Source organism: Topomyia yanbarensis, chromosome 3, assembly GCF_030247195.1.
Source record: "Topomyia yanbarensis strain Yona2022 chromosome 3, ASM3024719v1, whole genome shotgun sequence".
Lineage (NCBI taxonomy): Eukaryota > Metazoa > Arthropoda > Insecta > Diptera > Culicidae > Topomyia > Topomyia yanbarensis.
Genome location: NC_080672.1, coordinates 151,775,285 through 151,792,469, shown reverse-complemented (window position 1 = coordinate 151,792,469; position 17,185 = coordinate 151,775,285). Strand labels below are relative to the sequence as shown.

General features: G+C 40.1%; 1 protein-coding gene across 13 annotated transcripts in view; it reads right to left on the bottom strand.

Annotated features, from left to right (window-relative positions):
* Positions 1–17,185, bottom strand: part of LOC131688555 (fat-like cadherin-related tumor suppressor homolog) — a 690,234-nt gene that overhangs the window by 326,914 nt on the left and 346,135 nt on the right. For all 13 annotated transcript variants that reach the window (XM_058972873.1, XM_058972872.1, XM_058972882.1 and 10 more), the window contains one exon: positions 13,949–14,836. In XM_058972873.1, coding sequence (XP_058828856.1) covers positions 13,949–14,797 — 849 coding nt within the window. In that variant the 5' untranslated portion in view covers positions 14,798–14,836. The remainder of the gene's footprint in view (positions 1–13,948; positions 14,837–17,185) is intronic.

Here is a 17,185-nt window from a genome sequence, read left to right as displayed (position 1 = left end):
CCGAAAAATGTAAGAAAATTTTCATTAAACATTGTACACGTGGTCGAAATAGAAGTAAATATAGTTTATACGCCGAACCAGTCTTTTTTTCCTCATTTGCCAAGTGCCCCGTACTAAGCAGAGCTGTCTCTGTTGCTGTCGCCAGCATTGGCCTTTCGTACCCTCCAGATGAGCCGTACATACCGGACATAGTCCCTGTTGCTGTCGCTAACATTGGTCCTTCGTACCCTCCAGGTGAGCCGTACATACCGGACATAGTCCCTGTTGCTGTCGCTAACATTGGTCCTTCGTACCCTCCAGGTGAGCCGTACATACCGGACATAGTCCCTGTTGCTGTCGCTAACATTGGTCCTTCGTACCCTCCAGGTGAGCCGTACATACCGGACATAGTCCCTGTTGCTGTCGCTAACATTGGTCCTTCGTATCCTCCAGGTGAGCCGTACATACCGGACATAGTCCCTGTTGCTGTCGCTAACATTGGTCCTTCGTACCCTCCAGGTGAGCCGTACATACCGGACATAGTCCCTGTTGCTGTCGCTAACATTGGTCCTTCGTACCCTCCAGGTGAGCCGTACATACCGGACATAGTCCCTGTTGCTGTCGCTAACATTGGTCCTTCGTACCCTCCAGGTGAGCCGTACATACCGGACATAGTCCCTGTTGCTGTCGCTAACATTGGTCCTTCGTACCCTCCAGGTGAGCCGTACATACCGGACATAGTCCCTGTTGCTGTCGCTAACATTGGTCCTTCGTACCCTCCAGGTGAGCCGTACATACCGGACACAGTCCCTGTTGCTGTCGCTAACATTGGTCCTTCGTACCCTCCAGGTGAGCCGTACATACCGGACATAGTCCCTGTTGCTGTCGCTAACATTGGTCCTTCGTATCCTCCAGGTGAGCCGTACATACCGGACATAGTCCCTGTTGCTGTCGCTAACATTGGTCCTTCGTACCCTCCAGGTGAACCGTACATACCGGACATAGTCCCTGTTGCTGTCGCTAACATTGGTCCTTCGTACCCTCCAGGTGAGCCGTACATACCGGAAATAGTCCCTGTTGCTGTCGCTAACATTGGTCCTTCGTACCCTCCAGGTGAGCCGTACATACCGGACATAGTCCCTGTTGCTGTCGCTAACATTGGTCCTTCGTACCCTCCAGGTGAGCCGTACATACCGGACATAGTCCCTGTTGCTGTCGCTAACATTGGTCCTTCGTACCCTCCAGGTGAGCCGTACATACCGGACATAGTCCCTGTTGCTGTCGCTAACATTGGTCCTTCGTACCCTCCAGGTGAGCCGTACATACCGGACATAGTCCCTGTTGCTGTCGCTAACATTGGTCCTTCGTACCCTCCAGGTGAGCCGTACATACCGGACATAGTCCCTGTTGCTGTCGCTAACATTGGTCCTTCGTACCCTCCAGGTGAGCCGTACATACCGGACATAGTCCCTGTTGCTGTCGCTAACATTGGTCCTTCGTATCCTCCAGGTGAGCCGTACATACCGGACATAGTCCCTGTTGCTGTCGCTAACATTGGTCCTTCGTACCCTCCAGGTGAGCCGTACATACCGGACATAGTCCCTGTTGCTGTCGCTAACATTGGTCCTTCGTACCCTCCAGGTGAGCCGTACATACCGGACATAGTCCCTGTTGCTGTCGCTAACATTGGTCCTTCGTACCCTCCAGGTGAGCCGTACATACCGGACATAGTCCCTGTTGCTGTCGCTAACATTGGTCCTTCGTACCCTCCAGGTGAGCCGTACATACCGGACATAGTCCCTGTTGCTGTCGCTAACATTGGTCCTTCGTACCCTCCAGGTGAGCCGTACATACCGGACACAGTCCCTGTTGCTGTCGCTAACATTGGTCCTTCGTACCCTCCAGGTGAGCCGTACATACCGGACATAGTCCCTGTTGCTGTCGCTAACATTGGTCCTTCGTATCCTCCAGGTGAGCCGTACATACCGGACATAGTCCCTGTTGCTGTCGCTAACATTGGTCCTTCGTACCCTCCAGGTGAACCGTACATACCGGACATAGTCCCTGTTGCTGTCGCTAACATTGGTCCTTCGTACCCTCCAGGTGAGCCGTACATACCGGAAATAGTCCCTGTTGCTGTCGCTAACATTGGTCCTTCGTACCCTCCAGGTGAGCCGTACATACCGGACATAGTCCCTGTTGCTGTCGCTAACATTGGTCCTTCGTACCCTCCAGGTGAGCCGTACATACCGGACATAGTCCCTGTTGCTGTCGCTAACATTGGTCCTTCGTACCCTCCAGGTGAGCCGTACATACCGGACATAGTCCCTGTTGCTGTCGCTAACATTGGTCCTTCGTACCCTCCAGGTGAGCCGTACATACCGGACATAGTCCCTGTTGCTGTCGCTAACATTGGTCCTTCGTACCCTCCAGGTGAGCCGTACATACCGGACATAGTCCCTGTTGCTGTCGCTAACATTGGTCCTTCGTACCCTCCAGGTGAGCCGTACATACCGGACATAGACCCTGTTGCTGTCGCTAACATTGGTCCTTCGTACCCTCCAGGTGAGCCGTACATACCGGACATAGTCCCTGTTGCTGTCGCTAACATTGGTCCTTCGTACCCTCCAGGTGAGCCGTACATACCGGACATAGTCCCTGTTGCTGTCGCTAACAATGTATGTATGTGTGTGTGTGCGTATGTGTGTGTATGTGACCAAAAATGTCACTCATTTTTCTCAGAGATGGCTGAACCGATTTTGACAAACTTAGTCTCAAATGAAAGGTGCAACGTTCCCATAGGCTGCTATTGAATTTCTAATGGATCCGACTTCCGGTTCCGGAATTACAGGGTGATGAGTACGAACACGCAGAAAATGTCGATTTTAATAAATTCTGCAATGAATGTATAAAGGTGAAAAATTTTCCAAAATATGACCACAACTGCTTCGATTTGTTGTATTAGGTCACTAACATCCATTCAAAGTCTATTTGGCCACATTGGCCATAATCATTGGTTCCAGAAGCCCATCGGTTTCACGGAGATGGCTAGACCGATTCGACTAAACTTGGCCTCAAATGAAAGGTATTGCGTCCCCGTAAATGGCTATTTTCATCCCGATCCGACTTCCGGTTCCGGAGTTACAGGTTGTGGCGTGCGATCAGATAGCAAATTGTGATTCAAACCGATACTCCGATGAAAGCAAAAAAGGTAAAAATTTCGCTAAATGTCTCTCAAACAACTTAAATTTGCTGTTCTAGGTCACCGACGCCCAACCAAACTTTCGTTGACTACATTGACAACCATAGACGGTTCCGGAAGTGCCCGGGAAAAGCGGCCATCTTTCAAAATTTACGAACTCACATCAGTTTCCCGGAAATGGTTGGGCCGATTTTCACAAACTTAGTCCCGAATGATAGCTATAATATCCCCATAGATGTCTATAAAATTTCGTACGGATCGCTTATATGGGTCCGGAAATATAGACTAAATCGTCTGGTCACATATGAAATTCCCATATAAGCCGGAACTCAATTTTTTTTTTCAAAGGGGGGACCTCGTGAAATTTCAGAAATCGAATTCGTATTTTTGATGTCAAACATCTTTAAAATGCATGAAACGTCGAGATTTTAGGTTATCTCGAAAATTTTTTTTTATGAAAATCGACTTTTTGGGACTTTGCCGATTTCGCACCTTTTTGCCTTTCTCATATAAAGAAAGGCTATGCAATCACTGTAAAAATCGACTTTTTAACCGAGGCCCGGAGGGCCGAGTGTCATACACCATTCGATTCAGTTCGTCGAGATCGGCAAATGTCTGTGTGTGTATGTATGTGTGTATGTGTGTGTGTGTATGTGTGTGTGTCATTTAAACTCACACAAATTTCTCAGAGATGGCTGAACCGATTTTCGCAAACTTAGTTTCATCTGAAAGGTATAACGCTCCCATAAGCTGCTATTGAATTTTTAGTTGATCCGATTTCCGGTTCCGGAGGTACGGGTTGAAGAGTGCGGTCACACAGCAAATTCCCATATAAACTGGTACCACCATGATGTTCAAATGATGTAAAACATATTAAAATAGATGTAACATTACTGTAGTTTGCGGGTCTGGATCACTAATGATCAATCAAAGCAGCTTTGACCACATTGGCCACCTATGACGGCTCATGACGCCCCCGGGGAACCCGCCAAGTTCCTAAGCTAATATCACACCCATTCCCCAACGAATTCTCTACCGATTTATACAAACTTGATTTCAAATGAAAGATACAGTAATGCCATTGACTGCTGCTGAATTTCATTCGGTTCGGACTCTTGCTTCCGGAGTTACAGGGGTATTAGTAAGGATACACTGGAATTTCCCATATAAATCGGTACAATCGTAATACCTCAGAGGCTAAAAACTAATGAAATGATCACCAAATTACTTCTAATCGCAGATCTAGATCACTGATTGCCAATCAAACATTCTTTGAATATATTGTCCACTATCGACGATTCCGGAAGTCCGGAATTCCGGGCATATTCCACAATTAAAGTCATATCGGTTCTTCGGTGATGACTGAACCGATTTTCTCAAACCAAGTCTCAAATCGAAGGCAAAATATGCAGTTGAGTATTGCGTCGCTGCCCCTCGACCCTCCCCCCCGCCTTGTCCTTACACCTCCCTCCTTCATCACTCCCCTCCCCTTGGACCACCCTCACGCCCGCATTTCCTTCATCCACCACGTATACCGAAATAAGATGAAGGATTTCTGACGCATCCTCCACTCCCACTCCACTAACCCCCCATTCCCTCCACTTTCAAACCCATTCCACCAATATTTCAAAATATAATCACATGAATATAACATTGAACTCATGCTGATTAAGCTAATTAAATATTATTCTTTTGCCTTTCTCATACAGAAAGGTTATGCAATTGCTCCAAAAACCGACTTTCTAACCGAGGCCCGGAGGGCCGAGTCTCATATAACATTCGACTCAGTTCGCCGAGATCGCAAAATATCTGTATGTATGTATGTGTGTATGTATATGTGTATGTATGTGTGTATGTATGTATGTATGTATGTAAGTATGTATGTGCGGATTTATTAACAAAATGTCCACATCGGTTTCTCGAAGATGGCTGAACCGATTTTTACAAACTAAGATTCAAATGAAAGGTATAATATTCCCATGGGTTGCTATTGAATTTCATTTTGATCCGACATCTCGTTCCAAATTACGAGTTGAAGAGTATGTTTACAACAAAAATTGTTATGATTTGTCCACATCGGTTTCTCGGAATTTTCTGAACCGATTTTGACAAACTTGATTTTAAATGAAAGGTACAACGTTTCCATCAGCTGCTAATGGATTTTGTGTGGATCCGAGTTCAGGTTCCTTGATTACAGGGTGATACGTACGATCACGTAGCAAATCCCGATTCTAACGAATTCTGCAATGAATGTCAAAAGGTGAAATTTTTTCCATAATGTAACCATAACTGCTTGAATTTGTAGATCTAGGTCACAAACAGTCATTCAAAGCCTCTTTGGCCACACTGGCCACCATCGACGGATCCGGAAGCCCCGGCGGAAGCATCCAAATTCAGAATAACGGTTATGTCGGTTTCTCACAAATGGCTAGACCGATTTGATTAACTTAGTCTCAAATGAAAGGTGTTGCGTCCTCGGAAACTGATATTAAATTCCATCTCCATCCGACTTCCGGCTCCGGAGTTACGGATTGTGGAGTGCGATCACATAGAAAACTCCGATTCAAACCGATACCGCGATGAATGCAAAAAGGTGCTCTTATATATACTTACCAAGTGTAATAAGAATGAAAGACATTTCCATAATGTTATATTGTACGAACCAGCTATTAAATCATAGTTTTAGAAATGAGAAAGGCACAATTGCACCTCTAGGTGGATTAAAACAGGTTTTCAGTTCAATATTACCGTGGTTGTTTTTTCTTTTTCAAAATTTTAGAAATCGAATAATGATTTCTTTTCCTGTATATAGTTGTTATATGATGTATAATAATAGAATGTAATATATGCATTTAAAAGCTTTTTATGAATATAAACAACGCACACATTCTCGTGATTCATGATTGAGAAAGGCACAATTGCACCGCTAGGTGGATTAAAATTAGTTTTTAATAATTTTGCTGCTCCGTGTCCGTGATGTAAATCATAATTATTTTGCAGTTTTTCTCATGTTTAAAAGTTCTTGAGTTGGGTTTATAGGGCCTTTTGTCATTCATATTAAATTTTAACATTTTCTCGTGCATATATCTCTATTATTCTTCAATCAATTTTCATAAAATGTAACTTGTTGAGCGTGGAAAATCCTTAGGAATACAACAAAAATAGAGTCGTACTCAAGAAACAGCAAAGATGTTGGCAATTTAGAAAAGCGTGACATAGGGTCATATGAGCAAGATTACAGTTACGCGACGACTTGACCCTTTGTCTTCTACCGCAGGAGTCAGGAAATTTTGGCATTTTTATCGAATGCGAATCACCTGAGTTTGCGGTATGCCCGGACAAGCGGAACCGATAGCATAAAGTACTAAGTTACATCGCATTAGATCAAAATTCGCCTTCAATAAAAAATGCCAGAATATCCTAACTCCCTCGAGAAATGACGAAGGGTTGAGACGTTGGCAAAATCTAAGCTTGCTCACATAACCCAATTCACTTTAAACTGAACTTCCGTATTAATTTTCAAGGAAAAGTTCATTAATTGATGACTAAATTCACAAAATGTTTTTGAAATCGAATTCCCGATATGCAAAATTGGTTAAGGGGGGGGGGGCGGTATAGTGCGTAAAAAATCGACTTCTTTTTCATTCGCTTAATCGTTAGTATTGAACCTAGAGTAGTCTCTCGTATTCTCGGTGGACACGCTGAAATTTATTTGTTTTAAACAGCTATCCGCATTCCTCGCGCGTATTTGCTGTAACACACGCAGATTTCAATCTATCGGCAAGATGCGGTTTCGAGAAAAACGCTATATTTTCTCTAAACCGCATTTTCAAAATTGGTGGACACGATAACTCAAAAACTTTTTTAACGGATTGACTTGATTTTTTATGAGAGTGCATAATGTGCGTTTTGAAGAAAATTTAATTGGGATCGTTTCAGCTGTTGTTGAGACAATTACATGACATTAGTGTACATTCGTCCATTTCCTCACATAGAGACATTGTCCCAATTTGTCGAGCTTAATGAATTCGTGTATGAGACTCACCCTCCAGATTCAGATTCAGCGCACGAAAGTTAGTATTCAAAAATTCTAATTTCGAAAAAAATAGTAGGGGACCCTCAATTTCTCAGAAAATCGTAAGGCTTTCTGACTGTTGTGGAACCGCTATTCTAAAACATTAATTTTGACAGCTAATTCTAATTCTTTGTTTTTGCCTTTCTCAATAGGAAGGTATTGCAATTGCTCTGAAAACCGACTTTTTAACGGAGGCCCGGAGGGCCGAGTGACATATACCATTCGATTCAGTTCGTCGAGTTCGGCAAATGTCTGTGCGTGTGTATGTATGTGTGTGTATGTGTATGTACGTATGTGTGTGTATGTAACCAAAAATGCCATTCATTTTTCTCTGAGATGGCTAAATTGATTTGGACAAACTTTGTCTCAAATGAAAGGTGCAACGTTCCCATAGGCTGCTATTGAATTTCTAATGGATCCGACTTCCGGTTCCGGAATTACAGGGTGGTGAGCACGATGACGCAGAAAATGTCAATTTTAATAAATTCTGCAATGAATGCATAAAGGTGAAAAAATTTCCAAAATATGACCACAACTGCTTCGATTTGTAGTATTAGGTCACTAACATCCATTCAAAGTCTCTTTGGCCACATTGGCCACCATCATCGGTTCCAGAAGCCCCGGCGGAAATATCTAAATTCAGAATAACCGTCACATCGGTTTCTCGGAGATGGCTAGACCGATTCGACTAAACTTGGCCTCAAATGAAAGGTATTGCGTCCCCGTAAATGGCTATTTAATTTCATCCCGATCCGACTTCCGGTTCCGGAGTTACAGGTTGTGGCGTGCGATCACATAGCAAATTGTGATTCAAACCGATACTCCGATGAAAGCAAAAAAGGTAAAAATTTCGCTAAAATGTCTCTCAAACAACTTAAATTTGCAGTTCTAGGTCACCGACGGCCAACCAAACTTTCGTTGACTACATTGACCACCACAGACGATTCCGGAAGTGCCCGGGAAAAGCCGCCATCTTTCAAAATTAACGAACTCACATCAGTTTCCCGGAAATGGTTGGGCCGATTTTCACAAACTTAGTCCCAAATGATAGCTATAATATCCGCACAGATGTCTATAAAATTTTGTACGGATCGCTTACATGATTCCGGAAATATAGACTAAACCGTCCGGTCACATATGAAATTCCCATGTAAGCCGGATCTCAATTTTTTTTTCAAGGGGTGGACCCCATGAAATTTCAGAAATCGAATTCGTATTTTTGATGCCAAATATCTTTAAAATGCATGAAAGGTCGAGATTTTATGTTATCTCGATTTTTTTTTGAGAATCGACTTTTTGGGACTTTGCCGAATCCGCACCTTTTATCAATTTAATATTACCGTGGCTGTTTTTTCTTATACAAAATTTTAGAACTCGAATAATGATTTCTTTTGTTGTATATAGTTGTCATGTCGTGTATAATAAAAATGTAATATATACATTTGAAAGCTTTTAATGAATATAAACAACGAAAAAATTCTCGTGTTCATGATTGAGAAAGGCACAATTGCACTATTAGGTGGATTAAAACAGGTTTTTTTTAGAAAGGATATACAACGTGTTTCATTTTTTTGCCATCCTTAAGGACATGCTGAATAGAGCCACTAGGTGGCAGCTAAAATGGCTGCCGTCGTTTCTGCTTCTTCTTTTTATTTCATTGTCAAAATCAAAACATTGCATTGGCGCGCAAGACAAAATCTTTTGTAACTTGAATGTCTTATCTCAGATTGCTTAGAAATTGTGTCACTGTATGCAGGCATGTTAGCACAAGCTGATGAATAGATTCTCTTCACCGATTTTAGATTCGTTTGGAAAATTTGTACCTTTTTATTTTTCAAAACAAATGAAACACGTGGTGCAAAAATCAGTCAGCTGATTGCTGAACGATACGCTTGTGTGCGTGCCGTTTCATATCGGTATAGCACTTTCTAGCTGCACACAGATGCTGAACGTAACCCGAACATAGCCGAACATAACCGAACCTTTGTTGTGATTTTCGCATCGCTTCACCTTAAAACAAATTATTATATCTTCGCTGTTGTACTATCTTATGACAAACGCCATTTTGTGGCAAACTGAGCTAGATATGCCACATTACTTGTCTAAAAAATTTCTACAATGTGGCGTTTTCAGAATTTTGACATTCTGCTTGGTTACTGAGATATAGCGAGAAACGTACTGAAAATTTTTAATTTTTTTGCTTCAAATGACTGTGTATGGGGATTGGCTCATATTATCTTGATGTATAAGATGTTTTTATGTGTAAAACTATCCGAAAAACACAATGGCATAATCATTTTCGAAATAAAAATACACGAATTGTGTCAAAAATGCAGTTTAAGTTTTAAATTGGAAATATAGCATATTTGGCAACGCTGTAACCAAAAATAGCTAGTTTTTCTAGATTCCCTGACTCATTTCCTTCAAAATGCATCTAACTGATTGTTTTTAGACCAAATGAAGCCAAAGATATGAAATGAAGTTCATAATTGGTGATTTTTTTCTATGGAAAACTTTCCATACACAATTATGACACGCCATACAAATATTGTCATCAATACACACCTATGACAAGTGTGAGTGCGACTTTTGTTTACGTTTATAGTAAAAACTCGCAACATAGTCAACCGATCTTCGTAATATTTGAGAGATTAATACAGAATAGATAGAAGCATCAATTGTATTCTTTGAATTGTTTATACCATTTATAAGTTTCAAGCTATTTAATCTCAAACTCTCTATTTAAAAAATCGTTTTTCTCGGTTTATGCTAAATGGCGCTTGTCATAAGATAGGGTAATTTCGGGAGAGAAGCCGCGTCGGGTGAGATGCCGCACTTTCTATATCTCGTATATAGGGTCACTTTTATACGGTAATAAGATATTGTAAGTTTGTCTTTCGAAGAATTACAACACTGGAGATGTAAAATAATTCTTATTATTAACTCACAAAAATTTTATTAATGATTATGTGCGTCCAGTGGCATGCCGAAAGTTTTTCAGTACCACATTAAAATTTCGTATTTTTTTTTAAATTGTTCGATTTTTTTGGTAAAACATGTATCGGTTGAATAGCTGGGACCTTTTAGAAGGCATTCTGATCATGAGCACGGTCATCCATAATTTCAGAGGAAAATGTCGTCGTGCGTGGGAGAGATGCCGCATCAAAATTGCGGGTGAGATGCCGCACTCGATGGCGGAGGATACGTAGCAAAAATGTGTTTTTTTCACCTCGGTATGTCATTAAATGATCATTTGCGTCAGATATAGATTATTAATAAGGTATATCCACAAACTAACGGACTTTCAACTTTCAAGAACAAACCACAGTTATATAAATACATTGTTGGAATAAACGACCAAAAACTGCTTTTAAGGAACCTCTACCAATATAACGTTTGTACAAACATACAAATAAATAGTACCCTTAATTAAGTTACTCTAACTTAACCGTTACACAATGTTGCAAAAGAAAAATATTTTTAAAATTTTGAATAAAAAAATGTTCCTAGAAATGGTATTACCCCCTTAAGAAAAATGAAGGTGCTGGCCGATTTATAGGTGTAATCAAACTTCATGAAACTCAGCTGAAGACCCCTAATCACAAAAACATCAACGATAACTAAAAAATACTTTTGATCGCCATTTTTCAGTTTCTTCATGACAAAAACCATTTCACAGTATTTTCGAAACTTGTCGCAATTGATAAAAATGATTTTATCAAATATTGAATGGTTTACTTTGATGCAGGATCGATTTTAAGAAATGTGCGGTATCTCTTCCCAAATTACCCTAGCACAACAGCGACGATATGGTAAAACCGTGATTAAAGCAACAAATAGAAGTAAAAATTAACAGGTAAGTGTTTTAGAAAAATTGAGGCTCCTATTTTATGGACTGATATTTGTTTTGGTGAATTCACAGATATTTTCTAGACGCTTACCACTTTTGTGCGAAATGAGCATACGGGGCTACTCGGACTCCCTATTCCATCAATAACTGTTCAGCGGCATGCAGCTACGCACACGATTGCACACGGAGCAGCAAAGAAAATACATGATATGCCACTAGACAGCTATGACTAAAAAGAATAAGTTTTTGTAACGCAATTTTTTGCTACTTAAGAAGTTTCTTCAATTAATATTTTATAAGTAAACATAATTCCATTATAACAAAAAATCAAAACGGGTCTGAATTGCCCTGCAGGGAGTTCCGAATTACTTTTACATTCGAAAAGGATGGAAAACGTAGAATTTTGCAAATCTGCGCCTAGCGCTGCCATGGAGTGTTGCAAATGAATTGTTATGGCACCAAAATGTAACCGAAGTTTCAAACTAACAATTAAGACCTTTGACTGATAAATTATTTTAAAATTATCGCCCTGAAAGGGCGATCTACTTAGGTAGATCCGAATAGACCCGGGTTTCCCATTGACCAACGTAATGAATAGCAAATGTTTTTTATCTTAAAATAATATCAAAATCGAACTCAGCGTACAAAATTTGCATAAAACCAGCATATTTGAACCGATACGACATAGTGTTGACTCCACCTTCTGTTTATAATCTGTGCATGAGTACCTAAACAATGAAATTTGAACTCTATGCAAACCCAAACTAACTGAGTACATCGCTAATCATCACGTGTATGTGCCCGACTTGGACCTATAGGATTTACAAACACACTTGTTCGTGTATGCAACGTGAAATCCATCAATAAATGAATGGCTGCCGTGCAAAAGGGGCTAACCCACATTTTGCATTTTTTATAGGAAATGGAAAAAAAGCTTCTGCATTTCCAAATAAACATTATTTTTATTCTAAAAAGACATTATTTTATTAGTAGTTCATTGACCCATGTTACTTTTCAATTCACGAGCATTTTCGTAATTCGGGAGGGTACCTAGCGTCCAAAAGGGGCTAACTCACAATTCGCACGTCCTTTCTTTATCTTTCTTTTAGAGTTATGGTGTCTTTGGCAAAGTTGTTGTGAGACATCTAGCGCTTTATTTGATCATTTAATATTAGGGCGGCGCTGTTAACAATTTTTCAATGGAACGAGATAAAAAGATACGGCAAAGTTTATGAGATATATTTATAATTACCTTACATACGGTAATTATAAATATATCTTCTGAAGATACCAACTTTGTAGGTCCCACAGGTTTTGAAAAATGGCGCATTTTCGAAAACATAATCTGTAAGTAAAAGTTTTAACTAAAAACTTTTCTATCTCGAAACATACAGGACCTACAAAGTTTGCATCTTCAGAAGATATGTTTAAAATGATAAGACCTACAATCTTCTCGAAGACACCACATTTATATCTAGCTTCATTAAAAAGTTGATCAGTGCATCCCTAGCAACTGAATTCCGAATTAATGTGAATCAACTAAATAAAGCCCTAAGAGCCTTACAGCAACTCTTCCGAAGACACCATAACTCTGTAACGTAAGAAATTAATGGATAACACGTTTTTTAACTTTCCGACCATAACGTACCGTTTTTCTCTTAATCTCTTATTGCTCAGTCAACTTTCAATGTAGAGACCTTTACTGAAATTTTCGAAAAAATATGCTCAATAATATGCATTTGTGCAAGAAATATATATTAGATAGAAAATAGCCATGCATATGAGAGGCCCTTACCTTCAGGAACGACTGTGTGGGCCGAAACGTCAACGTAAAATGCAATCCAACTAAAACAGTATTAAATCGAGTGTACCAATATGTGAGCTACAACATAGAATTTACTGGTTGCGAATCGATTGACTACTTTTTCTTAAAACCTCGGAAAACGAACGAGAAAACTTGAATTTCCATAAGATTCAATGTGCGGTTAGCCCCTTTTGGACGCCAGCTAGTATCGGGGTTACCTCCAAGGTCAACTTTTACTGCATATAGTGGAAAATCTAAAAATTGTTTTCAAAATTCTTTAATGGTAGTACACGTGGATTACTTACTTTGGTATGCAGTGACATATAATTAGATTTGCCAATACTTCGAAAAGTCACCATTATTAAGCAAAATTACGTGGATCATGAAATACAAAATCATGTAAAACTAAAATCAAACGTAAAAATTAATAATTAATTAAAATTCAAAACGGTACTGTTATGACCTTCCTCCTGATAGCAAAACAAATTAAACAAGCAATAATAATAATGAGTGTCTGGCAGTCATAAATATTGAAACCTCCTTTCCAAAAATGAACACTGCAACTTGCGCAACGATAGCTGAATTCATATGCGTGCTGAGATGTTCAAAATACGACCGCAAAATAGCGTCACTATGTAGCTCCTATGTCAACCCAAAATTTGCAAAACTGTTAGAGCAGAAGTTATTGAACTCGAAAGGAATCAGAATGTCTGTTATGAGAAGATTTTTCCATCACTTCCCTATAACACGAGTATCTACCAAGGACAACCCTTGGGCATCCCAATATTTTCTACTCATTCATATGCATAAGGGACGGAAATTATTACAACAATCGTAGTTCCCAGTCCCAGTGAAGCTATAAATAAACGCAATTGAGTTGAGCACGAAAAAATCCCTAGTTTATTGCCATGATGTACAACCGTTAATAAACGCTTGCGGCTGCCCTACTATGGCTGTTGGGAGTGCACAACAATATTGTTGGAAATTTCAATAAAAATGAATTCTTTTTGGAGGGACACGGTCCGGAAATTGACTTACCTGCCGAATTTTTATTTTCACCCTTGCCTTACTGGCTTGACTCCGACTAGTTGATCCAATACCTCGGTCATTGGCCGTTACCGTGAGTTCGTGAAAGGATCGGTCAGTGAACCGGAGGGGTCTCGTTAGCGTTATTACTCCGGTGCTAGGATGAACTGCAAACTGTTCCGTTTCCTCGACAATACTGTAGTAAATCTCGCCATTCAAGCCCAAATCTGCATCGTCTGCAATAACTCGGAGGATGCTCTTGTGCAGGGGAGTATCTTCCGGTATCGTAACGGAATATTCTGTGGGATAGAATAACGGACTAAGATCATTGGTGTCCAGCACCTTTACATCGATCACAGTGTCCGCTTCGAGCCTGCCCTCACGTTTGGTGGCAGTTGCTTTGACCTCCAATCGGTAGCTGTCACCCTTTTCTCGATTCAAAACGGCGCTACTAGTCCGCAACCGAATCGCGAGAAATGCAAAATCACCCACTAACCGTTCCTCCGCCTTGAAAAACTTGTCCTTATCGCCGCTAACTATTTTGTACTTAACATCCAGATCCGGTGTCACGTAGATACCCATCCGGTCTTCGTTTGGAGGTTGGATTGCGTACGTCTTACCGACGCTATTCTCCGGTATCGATACGTTGTACACCGTGTGGCTAAACTGAAACGTATACTTGTCCTTCGTGGATGTATCATCCCGTTGCTGTTCGTCCTGCGGCAGTAACTGTTGATTGGGGCTAGCATTTTGAAAAACTTGAGTGGGGTCGCCGAGAGCGCGCGTTACCACTGCCGTGAGGACCAGTACTAGACTGGTAAATAACCGCGCTCGTGACACTCCTCCCACGACTGGGACCATCTTCGGCTAATGTTAGCTCATGTTAAACCACCGGAGCATCTGTAAGAGAATGAAATGAAAGAAAATAGATGTCAGAAAGGATTTTTTGTCTCTTATTCGACTATAAAATGGCTGTGAAGCTTATTGCTGTAGGAATAGCGAACATATATTGTGTTACTGCGGTTATGGTAAGCGTATCACCCATTAGTACACTGTATACTGAAAACCGATTTATCTAAATTTCAACTAAAAAGTGGTTGAATTATTGATTTCGTCTAGTTGATATTTGGGCGAACTGAATTTTTGTTGAAAACAATAATCCAGCGCTGTTATTTTGATGCTGTCAGTCTCAGTCTGCATGACTATTTATGACATTTCGTTTCACCACCGATCGATGGTTGAATGTAAGGGAATGAATTGTTGATACTCCAGAGGTCTGCTAGTGCATATGTAAATTTAATATGTAGTTATGTTTCTCTCAATGTTTTCTTTTTTGCAACCTTGAAAGATTTTTTTGTGAAATTTTGTGATGAATCAAGTTAAAAGAGAAGCATTTACAGATTGTTTTCAAAAGATTAATGAATTTAACTTAGTATGAAAGGTATAATTTATAATTCTATTCTATTTAATCAGCCAGCACTACACTGAAAACCATTCGATGAAAAAAAAATAACAAAACCAATTCTTGCTTTCCTAATTAGTTGATTTCAACAGAATGATAAAAAGGGTGACTAATTTTCGTTTAAATTCGCGAGATTCTCAAATGGCCTGTGTTAAGCCAAAGAGGACCAAGTGCCATTTAGAGATACATGCTCTAAAATCGCTATCGCATCCAACATAGCACCAGCAACAGCCACATCAATTATTTTTGGGAACACAAATATTAAACGAAAGCAAATAAGTGGTCTTTAATTTGCCACGCTAATGAAAAGTTACCTAAAAATGCATTTTAACATGAAAAATACCAGAAAAAAATTATGGCGCTCAGCTCGGTCTGGTTTAACGCAGGCCAAATAATAGTCTTTGAAAATTATTATTGATTTTGATTCAAGACACACTTTATACAAAAAGACAGCAAACAGGCCAAGATGCACACTAGACTGCCCTAGAAAATAATGATTTTTTGAAAACTCAATCGACCCTGAATCGATTGGTGGTCCCACCAGGAATACTTGCTCCAAATTTGAAGCAAATCGAACAAGTCTAGCTACCGGACCAACGTGCTCGAAATTTGTATGGGATTTTTCGACAATTTACATGGAGAAACCCCACTAGCGCGCATTTTCGCCGCTAGGTGACATTGTATGAATCGCATTATCACTGTAAGTGAAAACAAGAAAGATAATTTAATTGTCTACAACTTTGTCGAAGACTGATAGTCAATCCGGATTTGTTAAATGAAGTTATTAAACTTTTAACGAAGTGATGCCTGAGTCAGTTTTGCATGGGGCCTAGCAGTGCATGGTTGTGTATCGGTACTCGATTCCCACCAACTATTAATTTTTGTGAGCTAATATTTAGATTTAGCTGAATAGTATGTTCAGAAGAATTGTAGTACGTAATACGAGTTATATTTTGGTTAGAAAATTTTAGTTCCACCTGTGACCGCAAAGAGGGCGTAAACACTAACTTGTCAACGGAGAGAGATAGAATATCGAAATGTTCAGAAGAATTACTGAAAAATGTCTGTTCAATAACTTTGTGGAAGACATCTAATTCCTACCTCTCTCCGTTTAAAACTTAGTGTTGGCGCCCTCTATGCGGTCACAGGTGGAACTAAAATTTTCTAACCAAAACATAACTCGTATCATATACTACAATTCTTCTGAACATACTATTCAGCTAAATCTAATTATTAGCTCACAGAAATTAATAGTTGGTGAGAATCGAGTACCGATACTCAACCATGCACTGCTAGGCCCCATGCAAAACTGACTCAGACTCACTTCGTTAAAAATTTAATAACTTCTTTTAACAAATCCGGATTGACTATCAGTCTTCGACAAAGTTGTAGACAATTAAATTATCTTTCTTATTTTCACTTACAGTGATAATGCGATTCATACAGTGTCACCTAGCGGCGAAAATGCGCGCTAGTGGGGTTTCTCCATGTAAATTGTCGAAAAATCCCATACAAACTTCGAGCACGTTGGTCCGGTAGCTAGACTTGTTCAATTTGCATCAAATTTGGAGTAAGTACTCCTGGTGGGACTAGGAATCGACTCCGGGGTGGGCCGAGAGGGTTAACAACCAACATATGATTCAACTATATAGTTTAATCAACAGACCCTATGGTTGAAATATATTTTGGTTGCTTTCATGTAACTTTCAAATGGTTTACAATATCGCCTTGATGTCAAAGAGAAAGTTGCACGAAAGTTTACGGGCCTTTTGAAAAACCTATTATTG